This window comes from Kluyveromyces lactis (genome assembly GCF_000002515.2).
Source record: "Kluyveromyces lactis strain NRRL Y-1140 chromosome A complete sequence".
In the NCBI taxonomy this organism is placed as follows: Eukaryota; Fungi; Ascomycota; class Saccharomycetes; order Saccharomycetales; family Saccharomycetaceae; genus Kluyveromyces; species Kluyveromyces lactis.
The window spans coordinates 1,011,269-1,025,642 of NC_006037.1; the positions used below are offsets into that span (position 1 = coordinate 1,011,269).

The following is a 14,374-nucleotide window of genomic DNA, read 5'->3' on the forward strand; positions in this document are numbered from 1 at the left end:
TTGCTATTATGCTCTGTCCGCATCTGTATGTCCAGAAGTGTTTGAGATTTATAATTGCTTGATAATTAAAAGGTGAATAACTATAGCAAGAGCCAGGTTTTCAAAACTTTGAGGTATGGTGCTTTGTAATTCAGCCCTCATTTGCTTTATTTAGAATTAACGCCTCGATACCTGTTAAGGGAAAGTGAGCAAATTCTTGGTTACTGGGTCTAGAAGAGAACATTTCTGGAAAAGCAGGTTGATCCTAATTGTGCTGGTCAACTTGTAGTCGAGTAGATGTGAATTCACAGTAGCACATCGACTCTTATTCATAAACGGAATTGGTGATACTTAGAGCGGCTTATTAGCTAACATGTTATGAAGTTTCATTTAGTATTGCAAAATATTCCGTTGACTGAGCCGCAGAAAAGAAACTGCCCAGCGAATATGTTACGTCGTACAAAAATGTACATAGTCTTGCAATTCAGTTCCGTAACCATGGGCTATCGAATGAAAGGTGGACTAAAGAGTTCTCCGATTTCGTCTTCACAGTTTCTCAATGACGGATCAAATGGTTCTTCCGCATTTTTTGCCTATTCTGTTAATACCACTGAAAGCAAGTTTCGACTCGTGCACTGTTTCATACTGTTTCTAGGCCCACAGGCTGAAATAAAGTTATTCGCGTTGATCGTTTCTTCTTTGTACATTCAAACTTCTTTTCTTTTGTTACCACTTTCAGCCAACTAACCTGCTCCTAGTGATGATGTATTGGAATTTCACATAAGACACTGTAGTCATTTCACAAGATACCCACAGTTTTCTGGTGCAAGGTTTAATACCGAGCACACTATTGTAAGTCCATATCCGTCTTGATCTCGCTATTTTCGGAATATTCTCTCAACTCGAATCCCATTCCTTGCTGAATGGTTGTCTGAGGTAAGTCAAGTAACATGCAGTTTTAGGAAAAAAGTCTCGAAGTCTTAATTGATCAGTTAATCAAGCTTAACTCTGCTCTGATTCAAATTCACTGCCCTCTCCACACATTTAATCCACGATATCCTCTCGCTGAACACACACATTTTGAGCCACTCGCATTTGAATTTGGTACCGAGAGACTAGACCAAATTAATCTGCCGTCATAATAGAATTAAACAAATTATGTGCCGTGAAACCATGATATTTGTAGCGGAATAAGATTCATTCAGTCACTCAGCAGAACACGCTCTAACCACATCTTGAGTTTCAAGTTCTCTCAAGTATCCCCTGAGTCAACAATGTAACCACACAGATTTCTTTCTTTTGACAGATTTATCAGCTATGTCAAAGTTTGTATAAATACCAGGCAATATGGGAGGAACAGTATCGCATGTCATTTGAGAAGATGTTAAAGATTACTCTTGTAGTTATCAATTATTATCATTCACACGGTAGAACCAAACCAAGGTAACCTAATTTAGCTTTTCAACCAAACGAAAAACCACAACATGCATTTCCAACCAGTACTTTCTTTCTTAATTGCCGCCGCGGGCTTTGTTAGCACTGTTACCTCCGCTGACAGTGACGCTTCTGAAAAGTTTATCTTAGAACCAAGTGACTTGGAATCTATCATCAAAGCCTTGCAAGAAGTTGACCATACCATCGATATACCTCATCTACAATTGAGTAATGTCACTAATGGCACGGCAGCTATCAGTGTTTCTAACTCTGCCACTTTCGATTTGGTTGGTGTGAAGGATGCCACCACTTTGCAAGTGACTAAAGATGGATACTTGGTTTCCGTTTCTGCTAATGGCGGTATCAAATATGCTACTATTGCCGCAGCTGCCGCAGATCCAGCCGTTCTGTTTACTGCAGATCAATCATATGCCTCTCCAGGCTTCTCTATATCTGGTGGTAACTTAGCCTTGAACGGTACTGACTCTTGGTTGTTGTCCGTCAACTCTACTGATTTGACCTTCAAGGCCAACGGAGCTTCATTGCTGAACGGAGAAACTGTTAATATTCCATTAAGTTTGGCTGCTGTTGGTACTAGCGGCGGTTCTACTGTGCCAGATTACCTCCCATCGCTGACTATCAACTCTGGTGCCGATATACAAAAGAGACATAACCAGGACAGCCATGACCACAGCAATTACACGTATGGTAGTGGTTTTAAACATGGTAACCACACCCACGGCTCTAATTACACTCATCACACCGATTACAGTAATCACACTCACACACAACCGCCACAATTCTCTGATCTATCGGGAGACTTCACCACTACCGTCACTCATGAAACTACAGCTTTAGAACCAAAGGTCACTTTCCAGAAGAGGGCTGACGCTGTATCTCAAATCGGTGATGGCCAAATCCAGGCTGGTACTGGTTCTACTGCTGTTGCCGAAACTACTCCTGCTGCTGCCGAAACTACTTCTGCTGCTGCCGAAACTACTCCTGCTGCTGCCGAAACTACTTCTGCTGCTGCCGAAACTACTCCTGCTGCTGCCGAGACTACTCCTGCTGCTGTCGAAACTACTTCTGCTGCTGTCGAAACTACTCCTGCTGCTGCTGAAACCACTCCTGCTACCGAAACCACTCCTGCTGTTGTCACTTCCGCAGTCGAAACCACTCCTGTTGCTGTCACAACAGCTGCTTCATCCACTCAGGCTCTAAGTACTTACGCTGGAGCTGGTGTCAAGCAACTTGCTTCATCTTCTGGTTTGTTTGCAGCAGCCTGTGTGTTGGGATCTCTATTAATCTAGATTCGTCCGGCCTGATAATAGATAAAAGGAATCACTATCAAACAGGTTTCCTGTTTGTACCGGCTATCTGTATCTTCAAAACTATTCAATTTTTCCAGTTCGTGTTACCAGCAATTAGTGATCAAAAATCCGGATTCATGAAACGAATCCGAACCTTGCAGTTTGGGCGTGAAACTATGTTACGCATACAAACAGTCAAGAATTCAAATGATAAATTATAAACAAATTCAAAACCTTACTTTGAGACACTTATAAACTTTTTTTATATGATACATAACTATGCTCATAAATTTGTCTGGCTCTCTACAACCAATGGCACTTATTTTCTATAATAGATGTAGGATATATCTATCGCTTTCTACCTTTATAGCTAAGAAATCTACACATTCATTGTTGTCACCGTCGCCGACGCTGTCGTTTGTCAGGAAAAGTCATGTGATCACAAAATCACTACTGAAACTGTAGAGCATTCCGAAAAGATCAGGAAGAGTGCTTGTGCCATAACACCCGTGCCCCTCAATCTATGCTTTCAGCGCTGTGGCTAAAGAAAAAGAAATATTATTACCCGGACTGTTAAAGTGTCGGAAGATGCCTTCGAGATGAATTTCTTTTGGTCTATGCGAAAAAAAGAAATGATTTAGTTCATGCGATGAGCAATTGGTGATTGAGAGAGGAATACACACTAGCAACTTAATTTTGACTCTTCAGATCAGTCGATGGTAAACCTCGGGATTTCAGTTGTGTTATGCCACTTCTAATGTACCAAAAATTTCCTGTTTGGTTTCTTCAGTAAGCAAGATTTGGCATATATATATATATCCATTTATATATAATTTACTTCGGTTATGTACATGGAATGCTTGGTTGGTTGCCGTAGGAGAGATCCACATCAAGGCGTCCTTCAGCAAATTTCCTAATTGAAGGATATGACACACTTCTCCAAAAACATGGACACCAAACAGCAGGACTTATCTTCTTTGTCCGAAGTTGGACAAAGTTTTGCGAAAGAGGAAACATGGTCTGTCGAGAAACAACTCAAACCATTGGCAGAAGAGAAAGATTATGCTGATATGAACGATGTTGAAAAGGCTATTTATAACACTAAGGACTCAAAATTGAATAAAGATTTATCCATTCGTCATCTTTTGACTTTGGCAGTCGGTGGTGCCATTGGTACAGGTTTGTTTGTCAATTCGGGCGATTCGTTGAGTACCGGTGGCCCTGCCTCTTTAGTCATTGCGTGGACCATCATTTCAACATGTTTGTTTACAATAGTCAACTCCTTAGGTGAATTGAGTGCTACTTTTCCTGTTGTTGGTGGATTCAATGTGTACGTCACAAGATTTGTAGAACCATCTTTTGGTTTTGCGGTGAATTTCAATTATCTAGCTCAATGGGCAATTCTTCTACCATTGGAACTATGTGCTGCATCGATTACTATCAGATACTGGAACAAATCAATTAATCCAGATGCTTGGGTCAGTATATTCTACGTTGCTATCGCTTTTGCCAACATGCTGGATGTTAAATCATTCGGTGAAACTGAATTTGTCTTGTCTATGGTGAAAATTCTTGCCATCATTGGGTTCACTATTCTGGGGATCGTTTTAATCTGTGGAGGTGGTCCATCCGGTGGCTTTATAGGTGGGAAGTACTGGAATGATCCTGGCGCCTTTGTGGGTGATACTCCAGCTCAGCGTTTCAAGGGATTGTCTGCAGTGTTCATCACAGCTGCTTTCTCCTATTCGGGATTGGAATTGGTCGGTGTTTCAGCTGCAGAATCCAGAAATCCAAGAGTAACTTTGCCAAAAGCTGCTAAGAGAACATTCTGGTTGATCACTATGAGTTATTTGGTCATCTTGACTTTGATCGGGTGTCTTGTTCCATCCAACGATCCTTTATTGTTGAACGGTACCTCATCCGTTGATGCTGCTGCGTCACCATTAGTTATTGCCATTCAGAATGGTGGTATTAAAGGGTTACCATCCTTGATGAATGCCATTATTTTGATTGCACTCTTGTCTGTAGCTAACAGTGCCGTTTACGCATGTTCAAGATGTATTATCTCAATGGCAGAAATTGGTAATTTACCTCGTTCTTTGGCCCATGTTGACAAGAAAGGTAGACCATTGTACGCAATTGCTATTACTCTCTTGGTTGGTTTATTGTCGTTCATTGCTGCTAGTAATAAGCGTGACGAAGTTTTCACTTGGTTGAGTGCGTTATCTGGTTTATCTACTCTATTCTGTTGGTTTGCCATAAATTTGGCTCATTTAAGATTCCGTCACGCCATGAAACACCAAAATAGATCCCTTGAAGAACTGCCGTATGTTTCAATGACTGGAGAATGGGGGTCTTGGTACGGCTGTATCGTTATCGGGCTGGTTTTAATTGCCTCCTTCTGGACCTCTCTATTCCCGGCTGGTGGGAACGGTGCTGATGCAACTTCATTCTTTGAAAGTTATCTCTCCCTACCGATTTTCATTGCTTGCTACCTTGGTCACAAGATTTGGAAACGCAATTTAAGGTTGTACATCAAACTATCCGAGGTTGATGTCGATTCCGGCAGGACCGATACTGACGCAGCTACTCTTAAACAAGAAAAGGAAGCTGAAGCTGAATTAATGAAAACTAAACCTTTCTATATCAGACTGTGGAACTTCTGGTGTTAATCCGGTTTCATCATTACTCTTCGGCACACTTCTGTTCAAACCATTTTAATGTTTTTACACCCTGTTAAACATTGACACATTACAAAAACACTTCTCTGCATATATAAAGAATAGAACCTCAAATCTATTCTTCTTTTGACTATATAATGATTCTCAGCATTTATACATTTATTCATTTAATTTGACTAAACTTTTCCGAAATTACAGCCCTTCGTGAACCACAGTTATTCCTGAACGCACGCTGTGGACGCGCCGCTCTTTCAAGAACACTTAAGCTTCATATCTTTCTCCTCCATCGGCAAAATCAACAGGGTTCATCACGGCACATAGTAGATATCATTCTCACGTAAAAAAAAACAGTGGATATGACGTTTAGTCATTATAAAAGTTTAAAATTAAGATGATTAACAAGGTAATCATATGTAAACAGAGGGAACATAAGCGGGTACCAGAAGCAGCAAGACATATGTCGTTATCCAATTCGTCACATTCAAGCGGATCAGATTCTGTGAGGAGCTCTGTGTTCCGTGAGTTTTCCTTGCTATTGAAGAGACACAATTCTGATATGAAGGTAAGAACACTTGAGGAGCACAAGGAATGGCTGGACCATTTAGACAGTGAAGCAGATGCCAAACACAGGCGAAAGGCTATTCTGAACATCACCGATAATATTGATAAGTACGAGAAGAGTGAGATACCATTGATCTGGGTGAAGGCTACTTCTTTGCTGAAAAGAGACGTGGATAATACGGAATCACGTATGCTCCTGGAATTATTGTCGAAATGTTGTCTGCATTGTGGTAATGAGCATTCAGTGAGACTCATGTTCTATTTTACGCTTATTGACTTCTGCTGCGTCATGGGAGATAAGATTACTTTGAACCGTGCGTCGCTTGATTCATCTCTAGACCTAATTTTCAATGGCATTGACGGTTTGACCCATCAGGGTACTGATATTGTGATTTTCGAACAACACGCGACTATGAATATTTCACAGTTATTGAGCTTATCCCTTTCAAATATTTTAAACTTCAATACCAGAACCTGTATTTCGTTTTTATCGTTTTTGAATAATTGTCTCCGTAATTCAACACTTACGGTAGATGGACTTGGTATGATAATTCATTGCGCACAAAAGACACCAAGCCCAGAAGTTCTACTCTGTTGCTTCCATACAATTAATATCTTAATCAGTACAGAGCATGAGGATATTTCTGACCAATCCACTTATGACCTAGCCTATTTGATAACAGGGGCCATTAACTTGGATAATAAATTCAACCAACAGCTATTGAAAACCTTGGACGCTTTAATCGAATCCAAATACTGGGATCAATTTGCGTATCAACTCAAAATTTTAATGGAAAGTCCTGATACAAATTATTTGAATCTACGAGGAGCAGTAACTATTCTGACGGATTTTGCGCTCCAGGATAAGGAAGACTGGTTTGTATGGTTAACAAAAATTTTTGAGAGGGGAAACACCATGTATGGTCAGATTCTAGAATGTATTAAGACTTTGATTACCGACGATCATTTCTGTGAACAAGGAAATGGATACGTTTGGTACAACGAAGAGAATATGTGCCTATTAAAAATGTTGAGAGAGATTCTTTCTGTTGATGTAATAAGGGATAATAATCCTATTACAATAGCATCTATATATAATGCCTTGTTCCAGGCACTACTATCCAAAAAATGGGAGCTATATGGTTTAAAGAATTCATCAGATTTATTGGCATTAGTTATTGAACACGAAGAACTTCTATCGAAGGAACAGATTTCAATAATAGCACAGTACCTTGAGTCATATCGGGACCCTTTTCCACAGAGTTCTTTAACTAAAATACTTCATATGTTAGATGCCACTGACGAAAGAACTGCTGCAATCGTAAAATATTTCGCAAACTCTTATGCGTTGTTCGATAGCGCGTGTAAGAAATTGATTGAAAAAAGCGTTCTGGAACTTTTGTCCTGTGATGAATCGCAGTCTGTGTTTGTTTCGTGTACGGAATTTCTCGTTGTTTTATCCGAATATATACCTACTGACGCTTTAAAGAGTTATGTTGAAGCATATTTGGTTCCCAAACAACCTCGAAGGAAAAGCATAGTCAGTATAGGGATAGACCCACACAAAATTAAGTGGAAACTTACTGAACAAAGCATTGCACTTGTACGACTTTTCCAACGTAAAATATTTATGTTTCCATACTTGATACTAACCTGGAGATGTTGTATCAAGGCTAAAGATACTGTTGCCTTGCTAGTTCTCGCACGTATCCTCATGAAAATGAGGATTGACGCAGATAGTTTATTCTATTTTTGCGAAGAAACTGACATAGATGGGTTAACCGCAACTTTAAATCGAAACACTGTAATTAAACCAGAAGGAATTGACGGCTCTTACTTATGGAAATATCCAGAAGATGAAACAACCTCCTATATTGATAAAGGTACACTTGGTAAAAAGTTTGACGCAGACTGCCTCGCTTATATCGATATTTCAGAGTGGACTGAACTCTTAATCGAGACATTACGAAAACCTCTTGACTGGGAATTGTACACGTATCTACTTTCTCATTTATGTCCGCAGTTGGCTAATTATCATCTTTTCAAAAATGATAGACACAATATTGAAATATTACATGACCTTATTTTACATCAATTAAAGGATGGATGCCCAATAAAGATGGGTGTTGGGATCAATAAAAGTGACGTTCAACTTGCTTTTGTAAGGACACTATCCTCATTGTTTCCATATTATGGGTTTTTGGGAAAGAGCAAGGCTGATGAAATGATTAAGATTTCATTAGGTGTTTTAGAATCATCATTTGAGAAGACAATTGTCCCCTTATTGCATAATTTTAGTGTTTCATGTTACGAAATCCCTTCTTCCATTAAGAAACATTTGAATCCACTTTTAGAGACAATCTCGATAAGATTAACGAAAAAGCAAGCTATACCCTGTTTACTTGAATTTTTAATTGCCTTATCAGATTCCCCACAGATTATTTCTCCATTAACAATTGATCAATTGAAGCGTGTGTTTACCATTGCATTCAAATTGATCGAAGTATCGCATGATTTGAAAGAGGAGGCTGAAGAAGCGGATTTTGTGCGACACTCATTTACAGATGAACAGGAAGCATCTTTCAATCCATCTACCAGTAGTTTTACTGTCACCAAACAAATGGCACATTTTTATCTGACACTATCGTATCAGATCATATCACATTGGTTCATCAGAATTTCATTATCCAAACGACCATTGATAGCACCTTTTTTGATGGTAAAATTATCAACATTAAAACGTTGTGACGATACTGAAGCTTATAAGGACCTTGTTACTAGATTTACTACTACAGATTTAGAATTAAGAGTGGAGACAGTTACTTCAGATACTCCCAACAGTGGAGATCCGCATTATTTACATGAATACTGGTATCGAGATGGTAAAATCTTAAGCATAGAAGTAAACACTACAACCGGAGCATCATTAGTTGTCACTAGAGGTGCATCCGGAAATTCCATCTTCAATGTGGATCCCATAGTAAAGAAGGAACCTGACAGTTTTGATTTATTCCAATTTGGTAAAAACACCAAACCCGCCTCTGCAAATATGTTCACGCCAGGGTATGTTCTTGCACAATTTAGTGCAGAAGATACGTACGAAGACATGGTTCGGATCGAAGAACCCCACTTGATAAAGTCTATTCAGCTTGTTGATACTATCCCAGTGGTCGAATTTCACAAGATTGGATTGCTATACATGGGACCCAATGACACAACTGAAAAGGATATATTGTCACACTCTATGGAGGATGGATCCCATCAATACAAATGGTTTGTTAACGAACTCGGATCAATAATAAAACTTGATCAAAATGAAACTTTTTACATCGGCGGTTTGAATCCTGGTACAGATGGAGAGTACGCGTTGATCTGGCATGATCAAAAATGTCAAATCGTGTTCCATACTGTATCCCTAATGCCTAACGACGACAAAGCAGATCCAGATCGAACAATGAAAAAAAGACACGTTGGTAATAACTTTATCAACATATATTACGATGAACGAAAACAGGACTCGTTCCCGTTTGACATAATCAAAAGTCAATTCAATTTCATAAACCTTGTCATCAAACCAATGTGGAACGGCAAAGATGAAAAAGACTCTGTGAGTGAATTCTATAAGGTGAAGATTTACAGAGCAAAAGAAGTTCCTGGTATATTCTCTACATCCCACTTCAAAATCATGCATAGGCAGCGCCTCGCAGCGTATGTCAGGCATTTATGTACTGTCGCAAACACATTCGCACAAATTTGGCACGAGTCCGTATCGTCAGAACACTGTTCTACATGGTCTCGCAGATTCGCACACATCAAAACAATCAAAACGAGGCTAAAAAATCAATCTTCTGGCGCTTCTTAGCACGATCGCATCTAGTATGGGTTACTGGTAGTTAGTATCTCTGCAGCTTAATACCTGAGGGCCATTAGTAGTAAGTAATGAAACTTAATTATAATAGTTAGGTCACGTGTAGTACATCACTCTTAACGAGCAGATCTAAAAATTTTTCGAAACTGTGATGCGAAGTATCAAAAAATTGAAAAGATTGATCATTGGAAAGCATATACAATATTGAAGCAACAAAGCAATTTCAATATCGGTATACAAAGGTTTCCAATTAAGCTTCGAACTTACGCGAGCAGTCTCTGATACCGAGGAATTTAATTTATCTGTATCTTGCGATAGATAACGATTACAAACAGAGTATACTTTCTTTGAGTTTGTGGTATATCTTCCAATTGAAAAATTACACAAGAATTTATCATCAGAGCCATTAGATATACAGAGCAGGATGTCCACTTCCAATTGTAGGTTTTACGAGAACAAGTTCCCTGAAGTTGATGATGTTGTGATGGTAAACGTCCAACAAATCGCTGAAATGGGTGCTTACGTTAGATTATTGGAATATGACAACATTGAAGGTATGGTTTTGTTATCTGAATTGTCAAGAAGACGTATTAGATCTATCCAAAAGTTGATTCGTGTTGGTAAGAATGAAGTTGTCGTTGTATTAAGAGTGGATAAGGAGAAGGGTTATATTGATTTGTCTAAGCGTCGTGTTTCTGCAGAAGATGTCATCAAATGTGAAGAAAGATACCAAAAGTCCAAGGCCGTACATTCCATCTTGAGACAATGTGCTGAGAAATACCAAGTATCATTGGAAGATTTGTACAAAGCTTATGCATGGCCTTTAAGTCGAAAGTACGGTCATGCTTACGATGCCTACAAGATGTCCATTGTGGACCCTAACGTTTGGGATGGTATTGAATCTATCAGCGACGAAATTTTCCAAGAATTGAAGGGCCAAATCACCAGAAGATTGACCCCACAAGCGGTCAAGATCAGAGCAGATGTCGAGGTTTCATGTTTCAGTTACGAGGGTATTGATGCTATCAAAGAAGCCCTAAAATCTGCTGAAGAGTTGTCCACTGAACAAATGCAAATCAAAGTCAAATTGGTGGCTGCCCCATTGTACGTCATCACCACCCAATCTTTGGACAAAGATCAAGGTGTTCAACTATTGGAAACTGCTATCGCAAAGATCGAAGAAGTCATTCTAAAGTACAATGGTGTCTGTAATGTCACAATGGCTCCAAAGGCTGTCACCGCCACTGAAGATGCTGAATTACAAGCACTATTAGAATCCAAGGAATTAGAAGGTAGATCAGATTCCGAAGATGAAGACTCCGATTACGAATAGATGGTTTAAAGTGAAACCAAAAAAAAAGGAATTAAAAAGATATACTTCTACTGCTTCCTGTTGTTATACGTGTATACAGCGTTTCGATACCTATAAGTCTTTGCATGTCCTCTCTCCATTTCTTACTTCACTTAACATTGCATTATATTTACTGATGAAGATGAAACAAAAACAAAAGGCCATTTTCTAACAGATGTTCAGGTAATAAACCTATGTTTCCACTTGACTGTGCAGAGAACTACTCTAGCATTTGAACAGGTGGTATCTGCCAATTACTGTCAGCCTTTCCATTCGATTACGACTGGACGTTTTAAAGGATTTTTACATTAGGAAACTCCCATTTTCCTTTTTTCTAGTTTCTTCTTATAATAATAAAGGGAAGCTCCATAAATCCTTATTTTGAAAAAAGAGTGAAAAGTCTTTAAAGTACAACGAAACGAAACTTCTATGTAGTAACATTAGCACATCGGGTATTTCATTTAAACGTGTATAATAAACTAATTCGAACGTCAACGTAATTTGCATTTATTCACAGCCTAGTTGGGATCCTGTATGGTATTTCATCGCTAGGCCAGGAAAATAATAAGAAAAAAAGGGAAACACATAGACAGATATAAGTCGCAATAAGATGAGTTCAGTAAGACCAGCTACTCATGCCGGATCATGGTATTCTTCTTCTCCTGCTTTGATAACTACGTTGCAACAACTATTGTCAAGAGACGAAGCGGTTCCTGGGACTAAGCATTTGATCTCTCCGCATGCTGGCTATAAGTACTGTGGGGATACGATGGCATTAGGATATTCCAAACTAGACTTTACTAATGTCAAGAGGTGTATCATAATGGGTCCATCACATCACATTTACTTTAAGAACAAGATTCAAGTTACCTCATTTGATGAGGTTAACACACCATTTGGAGACTTTAAAGTTGATGGTGGACTAAGAAATGAGTTGTTGGTTGGTGGGAAAGTTGTCTTGATGAGTAAAGAAGTTGATATGGACGAACATTCGCTTGAAATGCAGTTTCCGATGTTATGGGCAGCAGCAAAACTAAGGGGTGTGGATCCTACCAATATAAAGATTTTACCGTTGCTAGTATCGCACAATTCAACAAAGGTTGACTTCGAGTTGGGGAAACTGCTACAAAAGTATGTAGATGATGAGGAGACTCTTTTCATCTTGAGTAGTGATTTTTGTCATTGGGGTCGTAGGTTTGGTTATACCGGATATGTAATGGAATCTAGTGATATTGATGAAAGTTTAGAGAATGATAGCGAAGTGGAATATTTGACCCAACGATCTTTCAACCATAAATCCTCACACAACGTCCCCATCTACAAGAGCATTGAAATATTGGATCAATATGCCATGGATATCTTGGGTAAGAATACAGAAAACAAATACTATGATTGGAAGAAATATATTAATGTTACTGGAAATACAATTTGCGGTGAGCGACCTATTGGGGTATTCTTGTGTGCTATGTCACTGTTGAACAAACCATATCAGTTTAATTGGGCTCATTACTCACAAAGCAGTCAATGCGTTGATTTAGAGGATAGCAGTGTAAGCTATGCATCTGGATACTTCTAGTTGATTATCTAGTCTTTATGTGTAAACTGTTTATGAAAGAAATTAGTTCGATTAATAATAATGAACACGATTACCTATTGGTATAACATGGTTAGAAAACCGTTTTATTAATAAATTCTACGTAGTTATGTGGAATCATGAAAAGTAGATTAACATAGTTGGGACATTAATTGCTCAGCAATGAAGGGGTTGGTTGGATTAAAGATAAAGAAAGTAAGATATTTTCAATAGTAATTTTATCAGGAAAATATCAATTACATCAACCTCTTTAGTTCTTAGCAACAAGTTCGACCAAATCGACGACTCTGGTAGAGTAACCGTATTCGTTGTCGTACCAGGTAACCAACTTAACGAACTTTGGAGACAATTGGATACCGGCAGCAGCATCGAAGATGGAAGAGTTGGTGTCACCCAAGAAGTCAGAGGAGACAACAGCATCTTCAGTGTAACCCAAGATACCCTTCAATTCGTTTTCAGAGGCCTTCTTGATGACAGCCTTGATTTCATCGTAGGTAGCTTCCTTGGCCAACTTGACAGTCAAGTCAACAACGGAGACATCGACGGTTGGGACTCTGAAAGCCATACCGGTCAACTTACCTTGCAATTCTGGCAAGACCTTACCGACAGCCTTAGCAGCACCAGTAGAGGATGGAATGATGTTACCGGAAGCGGTTCTACCACCTCTCCAGTCCTTTTGGGATGGACCATCAACAGTCTTTTGGGTAGCGGTGATGGAGTGGATGGTGGACATCAAACCTTCTTCGATACCGAAAGCGTTGTTAACAACCTTGGCCAATGGAGCCAAACAGTTGGTAGTACAAGAAGCGTTGGAAACAATGGTTTCACCGTTGTACTTGTCTTCGTTAACACCAACGACGAACATTGGAGCAGTAGAAGATGGAGCAGTGATGACAACCTTCTTGGCACCGGCATCAATGTGCTTTTGAGCAGAGTCTAATTCCTTGAAGACACCAGTGGAGTCGATAGCAATGTCGACGTTGTGTTCACCCCATGGCAAGGTAGCTGGGTCTCTTTCTTGGAAGACCAAGACCTTCTTACCGTCGATGATCAAACTGTTTTCATCGTGAGAAACTTCACCGGCAAATCTACCGTGAGTGGAGTCGTACTTGAACATGTAAGCAGCATAGTCAACGGAGATGAATGGATCGTTGATGGCAACAACTTCGACGTTTGGTCTAGACAAAGCAATTCTCAAGACCAATCTACCGATTCTACCGAAACCATTGATAGCGACTCTGACCATTTTTGTTAATTTGTTGTTTTGATGTTTGTGTGTGATTGATTAAATCTAATCTACTTGGGGATTGGAGTAACAATAAGTAATTATAAATAAATATATACTATAGTAAAATAAGTCTCTCCTTAATCTCAATTAGGTTGAAATAACCTCTGTATTTATATTCAATTAGAAAACTAAATCTTGAACAAAGGTGGTACCTATATTGGAACATAACCACATTATGTGACTCAGTTCATTAGCCCACAATACTGGATTCCCAACCCTACGAGAGGAAAAGAAAGAAAGGTACTAAGCAGTAGAGAAAAAAAAGAAGTGACACGCAATTACACTTACACACTACTTGGCTGGTACAC

General features: G+C 39.2%; 6 protein-coding genes across 6 annotated transcripts; 5 read left to right on the forward strand and 1 right to left on the reverse strand.

Annotated features, from left to right (window-relative positions):
• Positions 1 to 1,463: 1,463 nt before the first annotated feature.
• KLLA0_A11748g (uncharacterized protein) lies at positions 1,464 to 2,723 on the forward strand (the record flags this gene model as incomplete). The annotated part of the gene is made up of 1 exon (XM_451511.1): positions 1,464 to 2,723. One exon carries the CDS (start codon positions 1,464 to 1,466, stop codon positions 2,721 to 2,723), a length of 1,260 nt encoding a protein of 419 aa, XP_451511.1.
• Positions 2,724 to 3,649: 926 nt separating this feature from the next.
• HIP1 (histidine permease) lies at positions 3,650 to 5,395 on the forward strand (the record flags this gene model as incomplete). Its single annotated transcript, XM_451512.1, has 1 exon — positions 3,650 to 5,395. The coding sequence occupies one exon, from the start codon at positions 3,650 to 3,652 to the stop codon at positions 5,393 to 5,395; it is 1,746 nt and encodes a 581-aa protein (XP_451512.1).
• A 400-nt stretch (positions 5,396 to 5,795) lies between these two features.
• KLLA0_A11792g (uncharacterized protein) lies at positions 5,796 to 9,827 on the forward strand (the record flags this gene model as incomplete). The annotated part of the gene is made up of 1 exon (XM_451513.1): positions 5,796 to 9,827. The coding sequence occupies one exon, from the start codon at positions 5,796 to 5,798 to the stop codon at positions 9,825 to 9,827; it is 4,032 nt and encodes a 1,343-aa protein (XP_451513.1).
• Positions 9,828 to 10,257: 430 nt separating this feature from the next.
• Positions 10,258 to 11,166, forward strand: SUI2 (translation initiation factor eIF2 subunit alpha; the record flags this gene model as incomplete). The annotated part of the gene is made up of 1 exon (XM_451514.1): positions 10,258 to 11,166. The coding sequence occupies one exon, from the start codon at positions 10,258 to 10,260 to the stop codon at positions 11,164 to 11,166; it is 909 nt and encodes a 302-aa protein (XP_451514.1).
• A 628-nt stretch (positions 11,167 to 11,794) lies between these two features.
• Positions 11,795 to 12,760, forward strand: MHO1 (Mho1p; the record flags this gene model as incomplete). The annotated part of the gene is made up of 1 exon (XM_451515.1): positions 11,795 to 12,760. One exon carries the CDS (start codon positions 11,795 to 11,797, stop codon positions 12,758 to 12,760), a length of 966 nt encoding a protein of 321 aa, XP_451515.1.
• Positions 12,761 to 13,028: 268 nt separating this feature from the next.
• KLLA0_A11858g (type I glyceraldehyde-3-phosphate dehydrogenase) lies at positions 13,029 to 14,024 on the reverse strand (the record flags this gene model as incomplete). Its single annotated transcript, XM_451516.1, has 1 exon — positions 13,029 to 14,024. One exon carries the CDS (start codon positions 14,022 to 14,024, stop codon positions 13,029 to 13,031), a length of 996 nt encoding a protein of 331 aa, XP_451516.1.
• Positions 14,025 to 14,374: the final 350 nt, after the last annotated feature.